At 39.1% G+C, this 25,546-nt stretch overlaps 1 protein-coding gene across 8 annotated transcripts in view; it reads right to left on the minus strand.

Annotated features, from left to right (window-relative positions):
* The window catches only part of RBMS1 (RNA binding motif single stranded interacting protein 1), a 214,023-nt gene that overhangs the window by 128,393 nt on the left and 60,084 nt on the right, over positions 1–25,546 (minus strand). The window contains exon 1 of one of the 8 annotated variants that reach the window (XM_020288479.2): positions 143–554. The exons of 5 other annotated variants lie outside the window; for them this stretch is intronic. In XM_020288479.2, the coding sequence (XP_020144068.1) occupies positions 143–211 (69 nt within the window). In that variant the 5' untranslated portion in view covers positions 212–554. Of the gene's footprint in view, positions 1–142; positions 555–25,546 lie in introns of those variants that run through there. 2 more of the 8 variants (XM_020288477.2, XM_020288480.2) reach the window with 2 other exon arrangements.

The following is a 25,546-nucleotide window of genomic DNA, read 5'->3' on the forward strand; positions in this document are numbered from 1 at the left end:
CCGGGCCCCGCGGGCCGGGTTCGTCGGGAGCAAGGTCACCGCCCAGCCGCGTCCCCCGAGGAGGCGCGGGGCCGGGCCGGGCGCTGCCGCCTTTGTACCGCGGGCGCGCCGGCCTCCGCGCGGCCCCCGGCCGCCGCCTCACCTGCTTGCGATAGGGCGTCCTGCAGCTGCCGCTGCCCCCGGGGGTGCCGCTGCTGCTGGGGAAGATCATCGCGGCGGGCGCGGGCGCGGGCGCGGGCGCGGGGCAGCCTCGCCGCGAAGGGGAGGGCGCAGGGAGGGGGCCCGCCGGGCCCGGGGCCGCGGCCGCGCCGGGAACTCCCTCTCGCCGCGCGGCGGCGGCCGGCGGGGGCTGCAGCTCGGGGCGGGCTTCCCCGCGCTCGACCTCCGCACTCGCCTACAAGTGCGGCGCGGCGGCGGCGGGCGACACTGGAGCAGCTCCGGCGGCCGCCGCCCTGCGTGCCATGGACGGAGTTCGCGCGCGGAACTGGCGGCGCCGCGACTCTCCCGGCGGCAGCGGAGGAGCAGCGCCGCCGCGTCCCCACCTACCGCGGCCTCAACCACCGCCCCGAGAGCGCGCCGGCCGGGGGCGGGGAGGCGGCCGCGCACCGCCTCGCGCCGCGCCCAGGCCCACCCGCGCCTCCCCGCCCGCCCGCTGGGCGCCGCGCCCGCAGCCCCCCCGGCCGGCCGGCCCCCGCGCTCGCCCTCCCGGGCCCGGGGCCGGGGTCCGGGCTGCGCGGCACGGGGAGCCGCCGGCGCCCCCGCTCTGATGCAATGGTTGGGTCTGGCTCCCCGCATGCCGCACATTCCTTGGAGTAGCCAACCCCCCTCCTCTGTCCTTTTTTCCCCTTCGGTTCTTTGCCTGAGCCCCAGCCGCAGCTTCGCACCCCAGCTCGGAGCCCCTTTTAAGGGCATCGCTTCGGGGATCACTCCGGCACCTGGGGAGGAAGCGAGCTGGCCCCCAGGTCTTCCCTCTCTCTTCTTTGATCTTGCAAACTATACAAGCCCTCCTCCCCCAGATAAGGTGAGGACAGTCACTCCTCCTTCCATGGACAAACCGGCCTTCCAGCAAACCTCTGCAAGTCTCACCCCCCATTCACACGCTAACATTTTAGCAGAGGAAGCAGGTCTCCACTCCCAGCCTCTCACCTAAATACTCTCGGTAAAGTTTTGTGTTCCACTCTCACGCCAGAGTTTACAGGCTTTCCTTCAAGATGACAACATGGAGTAGACGGCGAAAATCACACACGTCCGTTGGTTTGGTAAGCCTTCTCGCCTTCCTGAAAACTGGAATAGTGTAATCCTTATGTTAGTTATTAGATGCGACACAGACGTGCTCTCTTCAAGGGACATAGAAACTCGGCAAAAAAAAAAAAAAGGTAAAAAAAGGACAAAGGGAAGAGGTAATTTCCTTTGTTTCCCAGTTGAAATGACCTAAGGACCTAGGGTTGCTCAAGCTGCCCCTTTTCTCGGCTACCTTTCCGTGGATCTGTCAAGCCCCGAACCTGTGCAGTACAGAAGGCCTCCACAGCAACTCCCACAGGCAGAGCCCGCCGCCTCTGGATAGGCCACTGGGACAAGCTTGCCATCTTTCAAGTTGGCTTGTTCCACGGTGAGTACTGCGGAGTTCCTCCTGGGTCTCTGGACTCAACACCTTCCTGGAAAGGCTCATGTCATGACAATGAAAACTCCTAACTTGTCTAAAAAGTGAAGGCAGACAAGTTTCCTGCCATAAGGGAAACAAACTGTCTCCTATGGACATCGAGTCTTCTAGCAAAAGTTGTGCCCATTCAAAGGCTTTTTCCAGCAGTGAGGAATTGGAAAGATATTCATCCTAAGTATCCTTCTGGTGACTTTGTGAGCCACTTCCATACTCTCAGGAGCTCTCCAACATTCTCCAGCAAAAGTGATGATAATTAGAAAGGCTCACCTACTGAAAACTAAAAACACAAAATACACATATGATCCCTAATTCTTTCATTTAACACGTTAACTGCCATGTGAATTGTATTTAGCTGACGCTAGTTGTGAGCTCACGGCCTCCTGAAGCATATGTAACTCACATGTCTCTTCACCTTGGGAGCCGTGTGAACTATTTTTCAAGTTGCATATAATGCACACACAGAAAACAATAAAAAAATAACAAATTTTTCATTAAATTAGAAAGGATCGTTTTGTTTTCGAAGTTTTTAATTCTATGTTCGTAATAAAACACCTCGGCCCCAAGGAAAAAAAAATATTTTTTTTCTAGTGTGGCAGTCAAAGTGTTAAAAATAGCAGCAAAGTAACTTATTCTGGGCATGGCACTAGGTGCACGATAGACAAGTAAAAACTTGCCAGATAAAATTCACAGTAAAATATCTGTCCTTTAAAGTGATTAAATATCAAACACGGCACAACTAGCATTCACTGAGAGTTCGTATATATGCTAGGAACTAGTCCTGTCATTCCATGTATTGACAATTGTTTTGGTTGTCCTATGCTTTCTCCTCTCACTAGGACTCTTTACTGCAAGTTATTGACCACGGGTATAAAACAGAAGGTTTTAGTTAGAGCTGTTCAAGTCATAGGTACCTTTTCCTGAGAATTTATTGCTCAAGACCCCAGCAGTTCAGATCTGTCATCTATGGAAAAAATTCCACGTAAAACCTCAGTTGTCATGACAGGTCTCTTAGGAAACCACAATCTAGACCACAAAAGAACAGCATAGATTAATTTTTCTATGACTCTACTCTAAAGCCATGATACTTTGGATGCTGTGCTATCCAGAATGCTACAGCTTGATTGGATACCCTGCAACAGTTTTACTGAGATAAAAAAGTTTTAAGTGATAATAAAATTTAAATTGGAATATTAAAGGTCTTCTAATACTAAATACCAAAATATATAAGACTAGATTGGAATATTAAAGGTCTTCTAATACTAAATACTAAAATATAAAAGACTCTAAGGCTAAAAAGGGTATCTAAAAAATCAACAAAACATAGTATGTTCTACAATAGTAAATGACAAAAAAGCAGAGTATAAGGCATATTTTTTTAAAAAAATGCCCACCAGGGTTCAAAAGTTCCAAACCTAAGTAGGTGTTATATTCTTAACTAAATAAAAGCATTATAAAAAGAGAAGACAGATTGTCCACCCTCAAAAAATATAAAATATAACACCAGCTCAAAGAATCTAGCATAAGTAACAAAAATATGAAACCACGTGTACAACATACACAGTCAATTACAGATATTCACAAGTGCTTAGTTGTAAGAGTGATTACAGGGATAGATCCTGGTGACGTTCATCCGGAAAAGTTTCTTGATCTTTGAAATAAGAATGTTTTGAGACAGAGAAAGTAAGAAACAGTCCAGAGGAACTACAAATTACCATTATAAGAACCTGTCCTAGAGATGCTCATCATCTTTAAAGGAAACTGAGACTTTGCTGTCTGGGCTGTCCTATAACATCCTCCTCCCCCACCTCAGTTGGTAGGTAAAGAAGCTGTGGGAATCTGACCCAAGGGCAGTCAATCCACAGACGGGCCAGTGACCTATGACCTGGCTGGGACTGAAAAAATGAGCAGGGCCAATCCAATTCTCACCCTTGGGAATCTGATTCAGAAAATGCCAAGAGCTGAACCAGTTAGTAAAGGGGTAGAAACTGCAAGAGTGCCAGGGGGTAGAGTTGAGGCCACAACAAGCCAAAACCATATACAAGCCAAGGTTATGAGGAAGCAGAAACTATGAGTAAACAGGAAGCTGACTGGCAGCAAGCAGAAAGGAGAGCCGACGCCAGGAGCGGGGGTGAGCACTTGGCGGTGAGCTGATGCAGGGAGCTGCAGTCCCTAGAGCCGCTTTGGCTCTTAAGACTTACAACAGCCCTTCCATGTGTACACTACCCCCCTCCCCAACTTCTTCAGATAGCTTCAAGGAATCCAGACTTTGCAGTCCCAAAGCCCAAAGATTGGGGCAAGCTTGTTAACTTCTCTGCGCCCAGACTCCTCACAAGATTGTCTTGAGTACAGTACAACAAAAGTGCCAAACTCAATAAATGGTGGCTGTTATTATTGTTCTTCCAGGTTTTATCCTGGTGGTTAGTAGATTGTAATGGGTGCACTGTGTAAATAACTGATGCTAAGTGTCAAAGAACAGGAGCAAGGCTATAGGAGGAATCAATGACAAGCAAATTTAGGTAAGGGGAGGTCACTTTTTCAAAAACTGTTTGTTGAATGGCTGAATGAATATGCTTTCTAAGGCTGTGTATACTACAGACTTAACTTTAAAAGGTTAAAAAAAAACTCTGGCAAAGATCTGTTTTAGGAGCCTAGGTGCACTTAAGTTTTTCATTTGTTCTTGTCCAGTTTTTTTAAAAAAGATGGCCGGGCATGGGGGCTCACACCTGTAATCCTAGCACTCTGGGAGGCCGAAGTGGGAGAATCGCTCAAGGTCAGGAGTTCAAAACCAGCCTGAGCAAGAGTGAGACCCTATCTCTACTAAAAATAGAAAGAAATTAATTGGCCAACTAAAAATATATAGAAAAAATTAGCTGGGCATGGTGGCACATGCCTGTAGTCCCAGCTACTTGAGAGGCTGAGCCAGGAGGATTGCTTGAGCCCAGGAGTTTGAGGTTGCTGTGAGTGAGGCTGACGCCCACAGCACTCTAGCCCAGGCAACAGAGTAAGACTCTGTCTCAAAAGATAAAAAACTTATGTGTTGGAGCAGAGCCATTTTTGTTTGAATGGGAAGACTGTAAGCAATATACGAGTTCACACTCTGTAAGGCAGGAGTATACAAACAAGGATAATAAGGACAGAGCCACCAGTACATGCAGAAGCCTGCAATTTAGTACAGGAGATGAGACATATAGGTAATGATGCCACCTGCCACTTAGGAAAGCCTGTATGACTGGAATTTGAGAATCTGAATTTAGAAGACATTTGTCCCAAGAAGCAACTTTAAAATGAGAATTTCATTTTTGACTCTTTCACATCTCATTTCATTTTCACAACAACCCTATGAGGTTGGAATGGTTATTAGGCTCAATGTACAGAAAAAAAAAATGTTAAATGAGACTGACCTACCCACAGAGCTAATAAGTAGCAAACTAGGGTTCAAATCTACACCTAGCTAGGTTTAAAAGACTTATTTAGTCCTGTGTTCCTTTAAACTCTGTAATGCTACATCTCAAAAAAACCTTATAAATAATGCTCCAATTCCTAGGTGAGTACTTGTAACCCATAGAGCACCCAAATTGCTTACTGTACACTAATAATGCAAGTCATTACGTGGTAAGTGCCAGGCAAGTGGTCTAGACAATCATTGCTATGGCAATCCACAGGAGGGAGAGATCAATACAGGATATAATATGGGTGTGGGAAGCTCAGCTATATAAATGTTTTGTTTAAAGGACACTCAGAAAGAAGCACTGTGCAGATGACCTGAAAAACAGAACTAGAGAAGGAAGGCTGGCATGAGAGAGGGTGTATATTTGGGGTAATCTCTGCTGAAATCATTGCTAATCAATGAACTCCCAGATGAAGGGTCAAAAGCCAAATGGACCAACCACACTAATACACATATTACTGAGCCCCATGTAAAACAGGAGCCTTTGAATGAAATTACTATAAAGAAAATACAGCAGGGAAGGTAAGCTTTGAAAGAAGAAAAAAATGGGGGCAAAGATGTCCAATGAGATAAGAATAGAACACGTCTATCAAAAAAAAAAAAAAAAAAAAAGAACTGACCTATAGCAGATTCTGCCCTTCTATCACCACTAAAGTATTTCCAGCACCCATTTTTATCTGGGTCAAACTGAAAGCTGAATGGAATTAAGAGGAAAAATGCAGTCAACATTATTTCAAATTACAACCTTTAATGCATAAAATATAGCCCCACAGTATTGGTTAGAGTAAGCAGTTCACACTAAACGGCTATTTACATTTGAGAGTCTATGTTTAAAAGCTCGCAAAGCCTCTGGCTCTCACCAGAAAAGAAAAAAAAAAAAAGGAAAAAAATATGGGGTCAGCAGATTCTTTAAATTTCTGTTGCTTCCTGGTACAAAATAGAGTTGATAAAGTACCCTATTTCTAAAGTAGCAGCAATATTTTGTATTATTTACTGTTTTGCTTTTTAAAAAATCTGCAATTCTTATTCCAGACTTAAAGTCTCCCTAGGCACATATAAAATCACATATGTATAAAAACGAAACCACTATAATAAAATAAAACTATAGCTATAATCCCAGCAGGTATACAGAACATAAACATAGCCATATTCTGATGAGTCTTACCAGAAGCCATATTCTGATGATTCCTGAATCTACCCTGGCTACAAAACAGAAGAAATGAATTTTGCCCTACTGCTGCTTCTCTGCATGTATTATTAAATAATAATGGCTGTCGTTTAATGAGTAACTACTATATTCCAGGCACTTTCCAAGCACATCTATCTCTCTCTCTCTCTAACACACACACACACACACACATACACACACACTCATGACAGAAGAATGATGATTCCATTTTATCAAAGAGAAAACTGAGTCTAATGGATTTAAATAACTTGCCCAAGGTCACAGATCCAATACATTTTGGAGCTGGGGTCTGATCTCAGATCTCTCTGACTCCAAAGTCCCCTGTCTCCAATAATACTAATAATGATTGTTATTATTATTAGCTGTGGATCAAATCCAAGACCCACAGGGAAAAACTTACATGGCATTAAGAGCCAAAGCTTGGGCACCAGAGCACCTGGCCCTGCATCTTGACTTCACCATTTACCATCTGTGTAACTGTGGGCAAGTATTCTCACCCCTCTAGAAGCCTCAGTTTGCTCATTTATAAAAGCACATGGAATTACACTGAATTTCTATTCAGTTGAAAATGAATACAAACTTTCCAATATTACAGCATATACTGAATAGTACAGATATATATATTCTGGCCCCAACCTAGCACTTAAATCTCACTTAACTGATGGTTGCTAAGGTGTAACTCCCTTCTTGCAGTCAGTTTTATATTCTGGGATCATTAGTGGGACAGAGTTGGGAGAGAGGCAGGGAGAACTATCTTCTAGAAGCTGGGATGGTGTTAAGGGGAAAGGGATTTCTAGAATTCTGAAGTGGAACTGAGGGTTTTTTCCCCCTCGAAAAATACTGAGAGACCATATTAGAGATTAGCTTCATTATGGGATTCATAGATGCTTATATGTCAACTGAAGTCCTAATCACCACCTAAGACATTTCTACCTCTGGGGAAACATCTTCTAAATTTGAAACAAATAATTTGCACACAAAAAAATTGTTATATATACTCTGTTCATAAATTAGTTATTGCCATGCTCTTATAGAATAAATAATAAACATTCAAATCTGACACAAATTTTTGGCTTAAGTATCCTCTATAAGATAAATTTCTTTCCCTAAATTTGTTCTATAAAAACAGGTACATAGTTTCTTAATCCTTTTCAAAAATACAAAATCTGAAACATAGGCTATATGAATTAAAAATCCAAGATTTGGTTTATTTATATTATCATGAATTTGTATGTGTACCTCAAATTCCACAGCAAAATAAAATCAACTATTTGGGAATCCATGATGAAGAGAAAGTCCATTTTTCATATAGTGTAAATTTCTATTTTCTTGGATGGATGTCTCAATCCTCTATACTCTCAGACTATGGAAATCTAGAATTGGAACTGTTATTCTCCATGCCTGTTGCAAGCCTATAAAAATGTAAGTGCTATTTCAAGATTTTCAGACTATTTCAAGGATAATTCAATGAATTTTCCATGAATTATAGTAAAACTTATAAATTATGACAAAAAGCTATTACTAGGTAATCTCTGAAATATGTTTACCTAAAGAGATGGAAGTAACATCATCTACGTATGTGAGCAAATTATGGGTAAAGGGTAAGCGCTGAGGTGAGGAAGGAAGGAACTGGTATGCTGGGAAGAACGCTAATCATACCCACCTCTTGCTATAGGACCTGGGAAGAGACAGAAAGCACTTAGAAATCAAAAGAGCTTGTGGAAAACTAGAGACAAAAATCATTAAATCATGGACAACAAAATGAATTCAAACCTGGAATAACCATCTCCTTTCCATGATCAAAAGTCAACCATACAAATGACAACGTTAGCAGTATACAGCAAACTGTACCTGGGACAAACAAAACCTTCATGTAAGCTAAGAATGGCAAAAGGTTATTTAATAAGAAATTCCTAAAGGTCTGGGGGTGGGTGGCACGTAACCAATGTCTATCCAAAACCTGGGACCTATAGCACAAGTTAGTTTACTTTCTCTTAAGTTGCTAAAATTACTATTAAGTTAGGTCTATTTCACCTGAAGAGGAGGATGCTAGAATAATTTAATGACGTCCTTTATGTAAATGAGAATGCTGAAAAGCTTTTCACTCTCCACTGAATTATAAAGGTTCAAACAAGAAGATATAGAATTACAAATGAATTTCTGTTCAATTGAATATGTATGAAGGCAAACTTTCCAACATCAGGATATATCGTTAAGAGGACTGAAATAGGATACCGAAGGAGCTTATAAAAATTCCCCACCCAAGTGTCTTTAAGAATGACTAGTTCTGGGTTATCTAATACACTTAACACATGGGGTGAACTGATGACAGACCTGTGGCAAATTGATACTCCCCTAGCGAAGAGAAGGCAAATGAGGAAATTCTGATGTTGTCATGACAATATGACTGATCATGACATCAGCAATTCCTAATTCCAAACTGTAAAGAACACTTCCAGAACACTGACAACACATTAAACAGATACTCCCAGAACCACCCTTCCTCCACCTCCCAATCTATTATTTGATCTAGTGGCAACTGTGATGTTTCAAACAAAGCACTATTAAGTGTTAAAATCCTGCTATACTCCACTAAGTTAGAGAAAGTGCCAGGAGGAAAAAGTAGATAACTTCTAAAGATGTTTACATTTTTCAGAGCCATTTACATTTTTCACACATACAGATATAATGAATGTATAAAAATGTTACAATTTACAAAATGCTTTATTATAGATTATCTCATTAACATCTCAGGGAAGGAGATAGAACAGGTAACTCCCTACCCACCGTTTTTTTGAACAGGTAGATAGCCTCAAGTATGTTAAGCAGCTTGCCCTAAGGCATGAAGCCCAGAAATATTGAATTTCAGGGTTGGAAAGAATTATTAAGGGCCAATCCTTGTGTCTGGCAGATAATCATCATTCAGTACATATTTCAATAATTGGATGAATGCTGCTGTCTTACCTTGGACACTTTGACCAATAATAAATTCATTCTATCTATCCATATTTTTAGCCATATCTACTATAAAATTCTTTGTGAAACAGCCTTGAAATTTGAAACCATCCATCATAGTTCTACCCCAGGACTAGAATCTGTGTCTTCTGTAGATTGCAGTGCTTGTCTTTGTATTCTATCCTGATCTACCCGCAAAAGTGAAGGCTGAGTCATCTTTAGTTGAGCTTTACCAATCTCACCAGATTGTTTAAATAGTATGTAAATCTCTAATGATTTACTGAACCTACTGTCGTGCACATAATGGGCTTTTTTTAAGGCATGAATGGATGAGTCGAGCTAGCTTTACACATACACACGCGCACACACGCACACACACACACAGACACAAATGGCAGAAATGATGATTTTTTTACCCTCTTTTGAAAACTGTGAATAGCTGAGTTAGAAAGAGATGAATATAAGAGATGTAGCGATCAAATCTGAAAGAAAATGCTTTACAAATTATATTGAACATAGTGGGTTTGCATCCTAATCTTTAGATCACTTGGGATCATAAATAAATGTTGTATTCTGCATCTGTATGTGACTTATTAAGGAAATGAAATTCCATGACCAAATGGTTTTTCTTGACCTCAACTGTTACTGTCAGAATAAATCTTCTCACTTTACTTTTTGTGTAAAAGAGAAGTGTCCTACTCATCTCTTTGTGATCAATGTCCTACAAATATTTGGATATAAACTGCATGTCATGCAATCTAAGACGTCACTGACTCTGAGCTGCCTGGCAGTCACTTAGATCAGCAGTCTAAGTGGTGCCAACCTTTTTGGCACCAGGGACCGGTTTCATGGAAGACAAGTTTTCCATGGACGGGGTGGGGAAGGACAGGGGGAGGGGAGGGAGGCAGAGCTCAGGCGGTCATGCTCAGCCTGGTTCCTAACAGGCCACTGACCAGTACTGGGCCTCAGGACCCCAGGAGGTTGGAAACCACTGACTTAGATGAGAACATTTGAAAAGAGTGGATGACAGTTGCTATAAGACATCATAAATTATAAGATGCATTCCAATTTCAGAGATGTTGAAATGTGAAAAAGGTGAATCTTAGAATTTATCAAAATATGTCATACAAGTGCATGTACTCACTACAGGCAAATGCACATGTCCTTTTTATTCATAACCGAGGCTCTAGAAATACATTTTGTCAAACATTCATTTGTAACCCTCTTAAGAACACAGAGCTACTAAGAGGTTACGAGTACATGACTCACACGTTCAGTTTTTCCAAGGAGATCTGGCAGTGTGTCTTACAAGTAGTGGGCATAGTCTTCACACGTCAAAATCAGAAACTTTACCCTAATCTCACAAAGACATCCATCACAAAGGAACAAGCTGAGCTGTCTGTTTCCCTTCTCAGCCTTCTCCCCACAATCACATCAAGTTACGCCTGTAATGCTTTACATGCATAGTGCATTTATATAATAAGATTAAAGGGAGATGAACCTAAATCTGTAGATATTTATCAGACTTCTCCAATCTATACTTCTTGCTATTAGTGCTTTAAAGTTGTCGGCTGCAAAGGCCAGGCGCAGTGGCTTATGCCTGTAATCCTAGCACTCTGGGAGGCCAAGGTGGGAGGATCACCTGAGCTCAGAAGTTTGAGACCAGCTAAGGCAACATAGCGAGACTCTATCTCTACAAAAAAATGTTTTAAATACAATAAAAAAATAAAGTTGTTAGTTGCAAACATAACTTGAGAACATTAATTCTGGAGTGTTACTTCTTTGACAGGTTTTAGTCAAACACATGCATGCACATACATGGACACACATGCATTCAAAAGATTTAAGTTATCAGCACTGTTCTGGCACATGGCATCCATTCCAACCTACAAGCTTTACAAACAAACTTCCATCCTTTCGTAGGACCTAGAGTGCCAGTTCTCAGTCTTCCTAGGGCTTCAGATTAGATAAGTAATTTTTGTGCAGATCAATCAGATAAAAAGACATTTATCTGAAATGATTATCACAGTCCTTAAATTTGATATGAAATTACAAAGTGAATCAAAAGCAATAACTCACTAGGTAAGATGACCCAGGTATAGAAAAAGATATAAATGACTTACACTTAGAGTAATGACTACTAGTATCTGATAATTCATATTTGCTCAGAAACTGACTAGTTCTTTGCATTTCTTCCTCTTCCTTATGCAGCTTTTCTTTGAGTTATTTCATTGCTGGTATGGTGATAAAATCCATATAAAAAAGTGAAATAAACTGGTCAGTTTATTTACTGACTATAGGTTGGTTAAACTGAAGCTTGGAGATTATTTATTAATTTCATTTATCTATAATGTTTCCCTTACTATAAAAGAAAATTATAACTGATCTCATCTTGAAAATCAACTTATAAGAATTATTAACATACCAAACTACTGATATATCCCAAGCCTCTAAATCAGGGGCTTGGCACATATTAAGCATTCAAATATGGGTTCATCAATGTATGAATGAATGAATAAACAATATCTTGAAAAGGTACGCAACTCCTCTTCAAAAGATGTTATTATTTCATAAAAGTAGAACAAGTTTATGATTTGGAGATATTTGGTAATCCAGATATAAATTTTAAATTCCAATTTATTAGCCAAACTTCCTCAATAATAAAGAATATCATTTCATGTCTATAATGCATGATCTCCTGAGTGACTATTTTAGGGGGGCTCTTTTAAGAAGTCTTAGAATTCACTTAAACTATTTACCATGAACATCATTAAATATATCAGGCTACAAAATATTGAAAATCACTGTAGGAATTGTCCTTCTTTTTCTATGTCTGCCCCCTTTAACACATTAACTGTCATGTGAGTTATATTTAACTCATGCTAGTTTTGAGCTCAGGGCCTCATGAATCATATGTAACTCACATGTCTCTTCACCTTGGGAGCCACATGAACTATTTTTCAAGTTGCATATAATTCACACACAGAAAACAATAAAAAAGAACAAATTGTTCACTAAATTAGAAGGGATTGTTTTATTTTTGAGGGTTTTATTCTATTTTTGTAATAAAACACAGTAACCCCAAGGGAAAAAAAGTTTTTTTCTAGCGTGGCAGTCAATATGTTTAAAAAAAAATCATAATTTAAGTTTTTAGTGACTAACAGAATTTTAAAAGTGAGTGTACATTCTATCATATAACATTTTTTTAAATCCTATCAGTAAATAAGAATGGGCAAATTGTTGGCAACTGTTGAAGCTATTCTTTCTACTTTAGTTGTATGTTTAGAAATTTGCACAAAGTATTTTAGTTGATGGCAGTGTACTAAAAGCCTTGAGAGGTTGACTCTCAGAAGATTCCAGACAACCAAGGCACACTGATGCTTGGTGCTACAAACACCTGGGAAATGACTACATAGTTGGTTATAAGTTTTATTTTACTTTTACTTTTTTTTTTTTTTTTTTGAGACAGAGTCTCGCTTTGTTGCCCAGGCTAGAGTGAGTGCCGTGGCGTCAGCCTAGCTCACAGCAACCTCAAACTCCTGGGCTCAAGTGATCCTTCTGCCTCAGCCTCCTGGGTAGCTGGGACTACAGGCATGCGCCACCATGCCCGGCTAATTTTTTTATATATATATCAGTTGGCCAATTAATTTCTTTCTATTTTATAGTAGAGACGGGGTCTCGCTCTTGCTCAGGCTGGTTTTGAACTCCTGACCTTGAGCAATCCGCCCGCCTCGGCCTCCCAAGAGCTAGGATTACAGGCGTGAGCCACAGCGCCCGGCCTAAGTTTTATTTTAAATAACTACTTATCTGTCCATTTTACCTTTTTCTCATGACTCATAAAAAAGAAAAAAACATTTTAGAAGTTGAAATAGGAGACTATAGTCTGGATAGTACAAAGGTGATAGTGAATCCATTAGGAACTGCTACAAAACCTAAGCGATTAAATAGACAGGATTCAGTTAATTTCTACACTTGACAGTGAAAATACACTGTTTCTAAACCAGCAGCAACTCTGCAGTTCATACTGACTCTCTTTTCTTTCACCATATCCTTTATCCATTAGTTTCCTCAAGCTAGCACTACTGGAACCTCTTCTGCTTTTCCCTGTGATGGGTCCTTATTTATTCCAAATTCTTGAGCACTCTGCTTCCAAAATAATTTTGTATGGCCTCTTTGACCATATCATTCTACTTGCTAAAACTCCCACATCAAATGCAAATTTCTGAATAACACTTGTAAAACACTCCACTTTCTAACCCCCTTATTCCTTTACCTCGATTCCAGCTACTATTTGTGTATTGGCTGCCCATGAACTCACTATTTTCTGGCTCTGAGCTTTGCCAGGAAACAGCCTCTGTTTTTCCATCAGCCAAACCACACTCATCCCTCCCTCTGTTTACTCTGTTGAAATCACAGCTCATGGTCTGCCCCCTCTGAGTTTTTCCTCCTCTCATGTATTTTCCAAGGCCTCTTGCTACATTTTCTAAGGACTGTATGTATTAATGCCTAAATGAGGCCAACTTAGTATCTTCACACTATAAATTCCCCTGCTGAAGAAACCATGGCTAAGATTTAGCATGTTCTCCCCACATGTACTCCACTGAAAGGCAGCCTGGGACAGCCGGGCAAGTACTTACTGACCTGGCTTCCCTGTAAATCAGTAGTTCTCAGCCTCCTTTCCAGCCCAGCACACCCGAGGATTACTATATACTCCTATCAATCGTTGCAGCTCACTGCTATGTGATTTTGAGCCAGAAATGATAAGGATAAACACTCCCATCCTACCTGAAAATTATAAAGAATGAAGAAAAGGGGGATATAGGAACCCAGAAAATATAAGATCCACGTCAGCCCACTGCCCCTCCCCACACCTTGCTTTACTATAAGAAAAGCTTTACTGTAAGGTACATAAAAATTATAGCCTCTCGACCTATGAAAGTTTGGAAATGATTAAATGCTTTTTTCAAGTGAGCGTTTGTTATTTATTAAAACACGAGATGGTAGCAAAATGTATTTTCAAACTACTAAAGCAACCAAAAATTACTCTCCCGTGATGACACAACTTGTCTTGAAACTCTAGTGGTCAACTGTCCATCTTCCTCACACCAAGGGGCCTCTTTCTTGTTCCTCTTCAAGGCAAAATAGCATAGCCCTTGAGATCCACTCCATCTTATTCTATTCGTTGCCATTTATAGTATGGAACAGCAGACAAGGCGTGGCTTTCAAGAAAAACTACTGTCTTCAAAAGACAACTCTACTACCTGTTAGCCACCTTCATCTAACTGTAAAAAGAGAAAGGACAAAAAATAGCGTGCTTATAGAGTTTTTGCAAGAAGCAAAGAAGACACTTCCATTTGTTAAATGACGAAAATTAGTTATCATCCTTTATTTGCCTTCTGCAAGTGCCCACCTTCTTTAGATAAATTCAGCACATACCTACGCACTTTTCCTGAGAGATAGTATCATTTCATCTAAATCCCAGCCTTCCAGTTTCACTTTAAGAAAACCTACGCACTCACTTCCTTCCAGGGACTGACATCATTGTAGGTCAACAAGTTCTGAAATTCCCATTCTTCCCTCTATTCTGTACTCTGAAGAATAAAAATTATATCACTGGACAAGATTTTTTGAGTGCTTAATATGTACCAGACGTTGTTGTAAATATTTTGCAGGCATTATTTCATTAATCCTCGCACCACATATTCTTCCCATTTTCAGATGTGGAAACTTAAGCTTCCCATTCATTCTCTCTGTTCTCCCATCACTCTGGTCTGTGAGGTCACCAGCGTCACCACCAGCACCACCAACACCTACCCCTGTGCCTCCCCCTCCCACCACATTTCATTTACTTAACTAACCCAAATCCCCAGATCAGCCAATTCCAGTTTGCTATTTCCAGTATCTGGTATCCACAGTCCTTTTATCCTGTCTTTCAAATGAACATTTTTGACCAGGTTTTTTTATTCCTCCTGAGTTGCTGACAACCTCCCAGATGAATCATAAATATGTTCATTAGCTTCACTAAAAATTCACTAAATTTTATATACCTTCACTGCAGTACAGCATTCATTTTACTCATTTCTAAGGGGTTCCCTATGCCCTCCCACACAGAATTAACTCTAGGCCTTTTTTTATTTCTTCAAACTCCCAATCCCATCTTCACTGCCAAATGATAAGGTGGAGATCATTTATTATTTACATGAAATTGCCTCAGTTCTTTCTCAAATATATAATCTACAGTTTCGTACATCTTCTTGGCATTCTTCTCTATCCTAGTAATAGAGATGTTCTTAGTTCTTTTTAAGAGGTAGGTTTCCATCTGTATCCTTGATTTCAAATGAATTTCTCTATAATCCTCCCTCATCCCCACCTTCACCTGACTTTCCCCAACCCTAAGGTTTGTACAAGTTTGCTTGCTTGCTAGCTTGCCTGTCTGTCACCTTTCCTTTCAATTTCTCTTGGTAACTTCATACTTTTTTTTTTTTTTACTATAAAAGCAATACATTAATCTATTTTCCTTTTAGAAATATGAACAGCAGATGCAATGGCTTTTTTCCAGTAAACTAACTTGCTCAAGTCTTCTCTATCCTATAAAAAAGGGATGAGGGAATGCTTTCCTTGCATTTAATGCCATTTCATTCCTTCACTCCTTCACTGCCTGAGATCAGTGGGTGTTTGCACTTCACTTCCCATTCTAGTTACAGACCTCTGTAACCTGGCTTCGGACACCCCACCCATCCACAACTGCTGCTCTGTCCCCACCTGACACGGTGTAGTTCTGTGGCAGTGCCAGGCACCACTCACCTTCATGAGATTCCAAGCTGTCGACCCTTTTGGTGTCCTCCTTTGCCCTCTTTTTTTCTCTGCTCTAGAATTTTTTCCATATATGATCTCACCCATAACTAGCACTTCAGTAACCACCACTGAACAAAAGAATCTCACAGCTAGAGCTCCAATCATGGCTTTTCTCTTGGGATCCAGGCCCTGGTTCAAACTTCTTTGAGCCTCTATGTCCCCTGGTCAGCATTCATTCCTCTCTCTCAGACTCTCTCAGATGCCACCACTGAAATTGGCATGCTCCCCCACTGGGGCCACTTATATCATACTTTGATTACGTCTATCTGCCCATTTCACTGGAGGATGAGATTGTCAACAGCAAGGGGTCTACCCAGTGCCTTGCATACCACTGCAACTCTAGGAACAAAAATTATTTTCAATGTATTGACTTATAAGTCTAAAAAGAAACTACCATTTCATAAAATTAAGGGGAAAATTGTCCTCACACTCATTAGCACTCTTGTTGTCTGTCTGGTTTTGTTTTCACACAGAAAGCCTTCAGAATCTGGGAAGCAGGGAAGCACTTTTTCTCTAATGAGTGAAAATACTCTTCAATGCATTTTTGAATGCTGATCATTTCCAAAGTGCAGGGGGAATGAAAGCCCCGTAACTGGCAACTTTTGGACATTCATGCTCTCATAGGGGAAGCTGAGCACCTGAATTTTAAACTGCTTTTTGGGTTCTTCTTCAACCCAACTTTAAAAAAGCTTTTAAATGAAAAAATAATTACATATGAGTCTAATCATTCCCACTGTTTATTCACTCAGAAATGCAAATGGCAGAAACTAGGAAAGATTTTACAAAAAGAATTTCAGAACCTCTCTTTCATATTTAAAAAAATAAAAGCAAGCTTAGGAATAAAGAATTGAGAACTCTTTCCTGGTATTTATTTTTATACCCTGAGCAACTAAAAGTTAAAAAAATAAACAACAAAACAAAACAAAAGGTTGCCTTAAGATAATCAGGAATGTATATAATCTATTCACAAATTATTAAGATTAAGATCTGAAGGTAAAAAAAAAAAAAAAAAAAAAAGAAGAAGGACTCTTATTAGACCTTAATTTTGGCTCCTGAATGGAATATGGGCAACAAAATGACTGTTTCACTTCCTGGCATCTAAAGTTAAATTATTATCTCCATTTCTGACAGTATAGCTGCTTAAATGAGGCAGTGTGAAGTGTGAGGACTTAAAAGCACTACTATTTTTTAGTGAGATCAAACTCTCAAGTTTAAATGTATACCCTTCTCACTTCTTTGTTGCCTCTATAAACAAATAGTCTCTCACTACTATTCAAGTGAATGAATTCTTTTTAACCCAAAGAGAGATGATTACGTCTCTTAACCTTTTCAAAATATCTTTTCTCTTCCAGCTGCCTTTTATCTTTTAAATTTTTAAACTTTCTACCAGAACCAGAGCTTACAACCAGTTGCCTTTTAGTTATTGTATATTTTATTAGTTCTTTTAAAGGTTGATTGAAAGAGAATATACAATGTTTACTTTTTAGAATTCCCTAACAATGCTGCTCATCTGTTCATTCAACTAGTGTCTACAGGGAGCCTAGGGGTGGTTGAACTGTAGGGTCCTGGGCATAGACAGGGAGGCCAGAGGTAGCTGCTGGGACATGAGTAATCTGCCACTGGGAGGAAAGAGAAGCAATGAGACAGGAAGCATCACTTGTAAAGTGACTCACAGGGCAGTGATTTTCAACAGCATTAAGACTCAGAGGAGTAGAGCAATTGAGAAGCCAGTAGATAGATAGAAAGAAGTAAAGTAGCCCGACCCTGAAACCAGCTAAACAAAGAGCAACTGAGTTGCAGAAATGGCAGAAGTTCAAGAGGTAAAATTTGCAACCACACAGATGGACAGATGACCATGTGAGGACACGGCGAGAAGGTGGCCATCTGCAAGCCTCAGAAGAAACGAATATCTGTCAACCTCTTGATCTTGGACCTCTGGACACCAGAACTGCAAGAAAATTAATCTCTGTTTGTAAGTCAAAAGAAAAAGAAAAAAGGAAAAATTCAAAACTCCTGCTCTTGTCCCTTGAACTGAGAACACTCGTCCAGCTGGTCTCCACAGGTCCCTGCACTATGGTCACTGTCAATCCTGAGACCTAGGAAGGCTGCTTTTCCAGGTCCCACTGAGGTCTGGTAACTGAGAGTCTCATTCCCTTATATATTCTTAGAACAATCCCACCCTACTACTTACTGCCAACAGTAGTGGGTCTCTATTACCATACTTGGAATCAAAAGTATCCTGGTAAACAAATACTAACAAAATTGTGTAAGAGGCTGCTTCTTGTAAGTTAGTAATTAGTGATAGCAAATCATTCTAAGAGGCAAATCATTTGATGTCAGGCAGTACCACCTGCTTATTTAAGACAAGTTATTAAATTATTTTCATTTCCTTCAAAATACTTATTATTTTAAAAAAATTGCAGTATTTGCACTAGTGTGATTGGCGGGCACCACATTCATTTTATCATCTCAATTAAAGTGTTGTCTGGTGTCAAAAAAAAAAAGAAAGAAAGAAAGCTTCTCATCCTCAATCTGACCTGTTCTGAGTCTTTAAAAGGAATGACAAGATAAATGCTCCCCCCCTAAAAAAATGCATACAAATTAGACTATCCTTCATCAAATTTAAAATTATCTTTAATGTTTCTATTTCAATGTCCCTAAAAGAAACTAATATTTGACATGTACAAGTTAATGTTATCTGTTGCTTATAAAAAATGTATATATGATATGTTGTTTAAGTGAGTTTTAGGGGTTCTATTTTAGTTTGAGTTTGAACTACATATATTTTAAGTCAAAGGAGGTATGTTTTTTGTTACTAGAAGCCAACAGATGTTTGATAAGATGGTCTTAAGGAGTGTGCTATATTTTAGGAATGAGCGCTTCCTCTCCAGATTTGTGCCGCCACCTCATTCCGGGTGACTTCTAAACAACCTAGGGTCGAGGTGGCCTCTCTTTAATTAGTATCTCACTGCTGGAGAGAGGGGGGCATGTCAAGAGGAAACGAATGCACGAAGACATTATAAACAAAGGTCTTCTCGGCAACTGAGTGGTTTGGTCAAGGCGTGGAAAAAAAGCCTGGTTCCTCTGTGTCCAGAGTAAGGCCGGAAATGGTTTTGATTCCTACAAGTTGAGAAGATGGGAATTTTTACATAAGTTTGTTTGTTCATTCTGCCTGAATGTGTTAAGACTTTATTTCTGTGTCAATCTGATAGCCTGTGATTGAAAACTCTGCATTTATTGTTTAGACATCAAAAGAATTATTCATAAAGAAAACAGATGATTCAGTCAAAACTTTTCCATCTAAGCCATGATTCCATTAAGGATTAGTAATATTCAAGTTACATTAATACAACATTTTCCTTCTTTAAAATACAGTACATATAAAATACAGTACATATAAAATAAAGTACAATATGCAGGAGAGTAAAAGTCAATAATATCTGAAAGATATTTTAAAAATCCATATTAAATAGCTAAAACTGTACCTCCCAAATTTATGCCTACTCCACTAATCTTAGGAGGCCAGGAACAAAATTCTATTTAAATTGGACTTACTGTAATAAGTGAATGAATGAATAAGTGAATAAAACTAAATCAAAAGTAAATTTTGCCTGAAAATCAAGAATGACACAATGAAAAATTTTAAGAAAGTCTAAATATAAAAACACATGTTTATCTGTCTGTCTACAGCTATTTCTGTCTATCTGATTGTGTATACACTGGATAGATATTCAGGGATAGAGATTCCATACAGGTATAATTCCACAAGGTGATTACAATTTTTAAAATACCAAAGAGTAAAATTCTTGAAAATTAAGACAGTTATGGGTATGAGTAAGCAATGCTTTTAGAATATTAAATCTTCAGTTAAAACACTGATACTGATTAATGTTTTCTATTGGGTACTCTTTACAAGAAATCAGCTCAGCAGGGAGCCTGTGTCCAGTTTCATAATCACATAGTACACTCACCCTACAGGATTATGTTCCAGACAAATTCGAATGTTAAGTTGAATTTCATTCTCTTCAGGAAGTGACTTTTACTCAAGATTGAATACAGCTGTTAGCACAGATCACTGTTCCAAAAACATTTCTATGAGAGCTGGAAGAAATCACCATTTTAAGAAATGCAAATTCACTTTCATTATTTCAAATCTGTGCAACCAAAGCTGGAAGGGAATCTCTGGTCTCTGTTTGTTTGTTAGTTAAATTAGGTTCTTATAAATATTCAAGAGAAAACATGCAGGATGCTTACAAAATGGCTAGAAGCCTTTCCATGTACTTTCGTAGCCTATATATCACGTTTGTTTATAACAAATACAGTGCTTTGTTTCTTGTTTCAGAAATTAAAGTTATACTTACACTCAATTTTTTCTTAAATTTCATTCTCTAATGCAACTTGGTTTTCTCTCTTTATATTCACAGAAGTGTAGCCTGGCAAATAACATGGGGTGGCCTCAGCAGAGGAAATGCTGCCAGCTAAAAACACCGGATGTAATCAAGACCACAAGAGGCACATACTCAGTTATAAATGTTGAACTAAAAAGAGGTATTGGAAAGAAACAAAGTCTAACTTTTTATTGGATGGATTAATTATTTTAGTAAAATCTTACTAGTTCATAGTTTACTCGCAAACAAAACAAATCCTTGGGAATTATTTTGATAATCCTAGGTTCCACTTTCTGGAGATTTAAAAGAAAAAAACTCCCCCAAAACCAAAAAAACCCTATGGATTCTTACCATCCCTGGCCATGCTTCTACCTTTGTGGGCAGGAGAACAGACGCTTGTGGGTGTCAACCTCCCAGACAATACAGAACAAGTAAATTGGATTAGCTTCCACAAATAGTTGAGGGGAAAAGCATTTTATAAGAATGTCTTTTCTAATAGCATTACTGAAAATGCCCTTTTTAAACAACCAAATAAACCTATCTATAAATAGACAGGTAACAGAGTAAGCTAAAGAGTATTATTATTAATTCACTTTGGCAGGGAGGTGGGGATAGGAAAATTAACAAAGCCCGTAGTGGCTGTTTTACTATATTCCCACCCTTTGATGTTGTGATTTCTTTTATATGGAGTGATAATGATAGCTATGATGAATATTGTTTTCTCATTGGCTATGAAAATCCAAATTTGAACTTTTTTAAAAAAAGGAAAGCATAATACTTTGGCGTCTCTATATTTTTTGCACCCCCCCCCCAGTTTGTCTATCACTGCTTTCCAAGCTTCACATTTCAATAGTTACCTACTGTTCTCTAAAGATTTTTTCAATTAAATACATTCATCTGTTAACAAAATAATTCTTCAGGCCAAAATTAAAAATTCAATTTACTTTTCAGTCAGGGATCAGGAAATGTTAATTGTCAAAATAGAATAACTTTTTATTTAAGGCCTTGATTTAAGGGAGAGTTAGCTGTTTTTACAGTTTAAAAGTTAACAGGGAATCTCCTTTCGTGTTTTAGGGGTTTTTTTCCATATATTATGCTCAATGTTTCCTAAACAGTGAACATTTCTCATAAGAGATGAAAGAACCTACCATAACTCACACAGGAGAAAGTTGGCATCGTGTATGAATCAGTCAGTCATTTCTGAAACTACATTCTGTTATACATACGTAAGTCAGCCATCTTATTTTAAGCAAGCTCTTTGAAAAAAATAAAAGAAAACCTTTTGCCACTAGAGGGAGTTCAAAATTTCCTTTGTATCAATAAACACGTAGAGTGAATTTAACGTCTAAAACAATAAAAAGTATGATTGTAGTACACTCCTTTTTTATTAAACAATAAGACTAAATGAAAAATTAAATTTTTAAGGGGATATATCTTCCCCTTCAACTAGAATAACTTCTGTGAATATATGTGATGGTTATTAGGTACAGCAAATCTATATTAAAAATAATTTTAAAATTTTAGTATCTGGTAGCAGTATAGGTTGAGTTTGGTTGGAATTGCTTATTCACTGGGAATGGAATCTTTTAATGTTTCAAGTTTTGTTTAATGATAATTGTGGTAGAATGTTGCAAAGATGGCTGCCACAATCCCTCCTGCTCTGCATGTTTTCTCAGTGTCACTCTGCCCTCCTAAGTGGAGGGTTGGAACCTATTTTGCCACCCCTGGAATGTGGGATGTCCCTGTGACTGGACCAGAAGAATGCAGAAGTATCGCTGAGTGACTTTCAGATCTAAGCCTGACACGGCTTCCAGTCAACTGCCATGGAAAGACATCTGGGCTAGTCTGCCATCCAGACTCATGGACAGAGATGCCCCACAGAATGAGATGCCACACAGAGGAGCATGGAGGCACTCTGGCCAACAGCCAGACAACTGTGAGACATGTGAATGAGCCCATCTTGGACATTCTATCCCCAGCTGAGCTCCCAACTGCATGCAGCTGCCTGAGTGACTCAGGCAAAGTCAAATGGAACAGAAGAGCCACACAGCTGATCCCAGCCAACCCAGAGAATTGTGAAAAAATGGTAAGTCAGTCATTGTTTTAAGTTTGAGGTGGTTTGTTACCCAGTAATAGATAATTGGAACAAGAATACTAGTAAATACATTTGTATGATGCTCTGTGTTTTTAAAAGCCCTTCTACATCCACTGCCTCCTGTAGCCATACTATGTAGTAGAAAACTAGGTCAAAGGTTAAATACCCTGTCCAAGATCTCAGAATGCTTAAAAAGGAAGTTTACATTTAAAATAAATGTGTCTAAAGCAAATACTATATCCCTATTTTTTTATTTTGTATTTAGCATAGTAGTGATTATCAAATAATCAAGTATTGAGTAAAAACTACTCTTCAGTGCTTTTCAGTAAGAACTGGTTAATCTAAACAATCACATTCATTTATAATTCTATTACTCCTACCAGTTCAAAAAGTAAAAATACTCTTTCTAGACTTGTACCTTTTTATTTATGCACATCTCTAGTTTTCTTCTAACACTGAGAAATGTTAGTCATTTAAAAGTTTTATACACACAAAGCATTGGCATCTTCAAGCAATATTATAAACTAGATTTTTAAATTTGAAATGACCTTTAAATGTTCTTTCCTTGTTTATTCTCATTGTATCCGTAAGTTTTAAAACTCTCCTATCTGTTTAACTTCCAGTTCAACTAGTGAATGATTGAGCACCTAGCACCAAGTCCTTTGCATTTTGGTTCCTCCTCCCCTTTTCCCTCCCGTAGGGTTACCTGAGAGATTGCCCATGATTCACAGAGGCACACACCTCCAGCAAGAGAAAAGATTGCATTTTCCTCATTGATAGCTAAGTGTTCTTGGGGAAATTTTGTATGGCAGGGGAATGATCTCAGAATTCTGTGTTACATAAGCAATAGTCCACTAATAAATTGGGAAGAAGACGAATGATTGTTAGAAATCAGGTTTTCAGAATTAACTGTTTCACATCCATGACAGGATAAAATTCAAGTTTTGAAAGCTTTGGATCCAGACTATCAAGGACTACTATTAGATAGTCTATCAACCTACTAGTCAGTTTCTTTTCTGAGGAAGCATCTCACTACCTTTTGGTAGAGAGGTTCTAATTACCTGCGTAAGACCTGCTACTTCCTCCTTTCCTACAGCAGTCACAATGCAAATGAGAACGGTGAGTGCAAATGTCAACTTACGGAAGCTGGAAGCCAGGAATCCACTGGGACGCTGTTAGGATAAATGTAGATTAAGCATCATCTACTTTATACCTTTCAATGGCTGCTTCTTGATCTTAGGCTAGAGAACCAAACCCTCCACATGGCCCACAAATCCCTGCAAGATTTGACTCATACTTCCCCAGCACCATCTTGCACCATTCTCTTTGTCACCTGCTAAGATCCAAGCATTCTGGTCTTTCAGCTCTTCATACTTGCGATGCAACCAACCCAGCACTATGCTTCACACATGCTGTTCTCTCTGTATGGAATGGTCTTTCTCTACCTCTTTGCCTGGTTAACTCCTTATTCTTCAAGTCTCAGCTTAAACAAACCTCTTCTACCAGAAAATCTTCCCCTCTTGTTCCACAGAAGAGACTAGGTCTTCCTGTTATATAGTCTTAACATAGCATACTAGACACATCTCCTTTTCTGAACTCATCAAACTACAATTTAAATTATGATTTAATGTCCATCCTCTCTGCTTCATTATGAAAGCTCCTTGAGAGAAGAGGTTGTACATGTTTTGTTCATTATTTTATCACCAGCATCCTGTACAATACAGAATAGGTACACAATACTATTTATTGAACATGAATCTATTATATAAGGGACTTAAAAATACATAGCTACATATAAATTTATATACTGTTATATAATATGTACTTCTGAAGATACAAAAAAGAATCTGACAGTTTCAATAAGAAAAAGACATGCACAAATGACCAAGTGCCAAAGCAGACTCTGATCAGTAACATTATAGAGATCTAAATGACATACAGTAGGAGAACGGGGAAAGGGAGATTGGCTCCTATTGGTGACCACCGAAAGCTCTGTGGAGGAGAATCTGAAAGTGCCTGTAATAATGGACAGATCCACACATACATTTTTCTGGCCCACTAGAAACAATAAAGTTCAAAAGTATTTGTCATTCCACTAACACTTTTCTGTTCTTCATTCTTCCTTTTCACCTGGTATCCCAAACGCCTTCCAAACTCCAGGAAATAAAAGAAATGGTGGTTGAATGTGGCACTGGCAATGCTTAAGTCAAAGAAATGGCATTTTAATAATAAACTGTTAGCCCTACTGTATAAAGACTAACTTAACTTCTTGCAGCAATAACAGTTTGATATCTGTGAAGGAACTCAGATTAGGAACTACAAACCAACCCTGTTCAAGAAACATCCTTTCTTAGCATATCCAGGGGATAACATTATAAAAAATAAATAATAATAATAATAAAAAGAAACATCATTGGCTAAATCCAGATAGTAAAATGTTTGAAGTAGGGAGAAAGAGCACAGGCCATGCGGGTAGGTAGCCTGGTGGTAATGTTCAGAGGAGCCAGAGCTTTGGGGAAAGAAAGCTAGGCTTGGTGCAACACTGTAGGAAATATCTGTGACATATTGGTGTGTCATGACACAGTGATTGGGTAACATTATTGACAAGCATTTCATTTAATGGTTTGAAATTCTAAACAGATATACTAAATAGTCTGCCCAACTATCCAGCAAAAAGAAGAATTAGAACTGGGAAATCACCCTAGTTACCCAATTCTCAAGTAATTCTCATCATGTGCGATCCAATGAAATGAACGATGAGCTACTCTACTCTTCTGAGGTTCCTGGCTCCTAGCTGACTGGTTGCATCTTTTGGGTGAACACCTAGTCTCACTGGTTTTGATATGAAGATAGGAAAGTATTCTTAAAACACGTCTGTTCACAATTATGAGAACTTGAGTTCGCTGAATTCAAGTTTTCAACAACAAAACTTCATTTTTAGTTTCACCATTAAAAA

The sequence above is a fragment of the Microcebus murinus genome, chromosome 8 (assembly GCF_040939455.1).
Source record: "Microcebus murinus isolate Inina chromosome 8, M.murinus_Inina_mat1.0, whole genome shotgun sequence".
NCBI lineage: Eukaryota > Metazoa > Chordata > Mammalia > Primates > Cheirogaleidae > Microcebus > Microcebus murinus.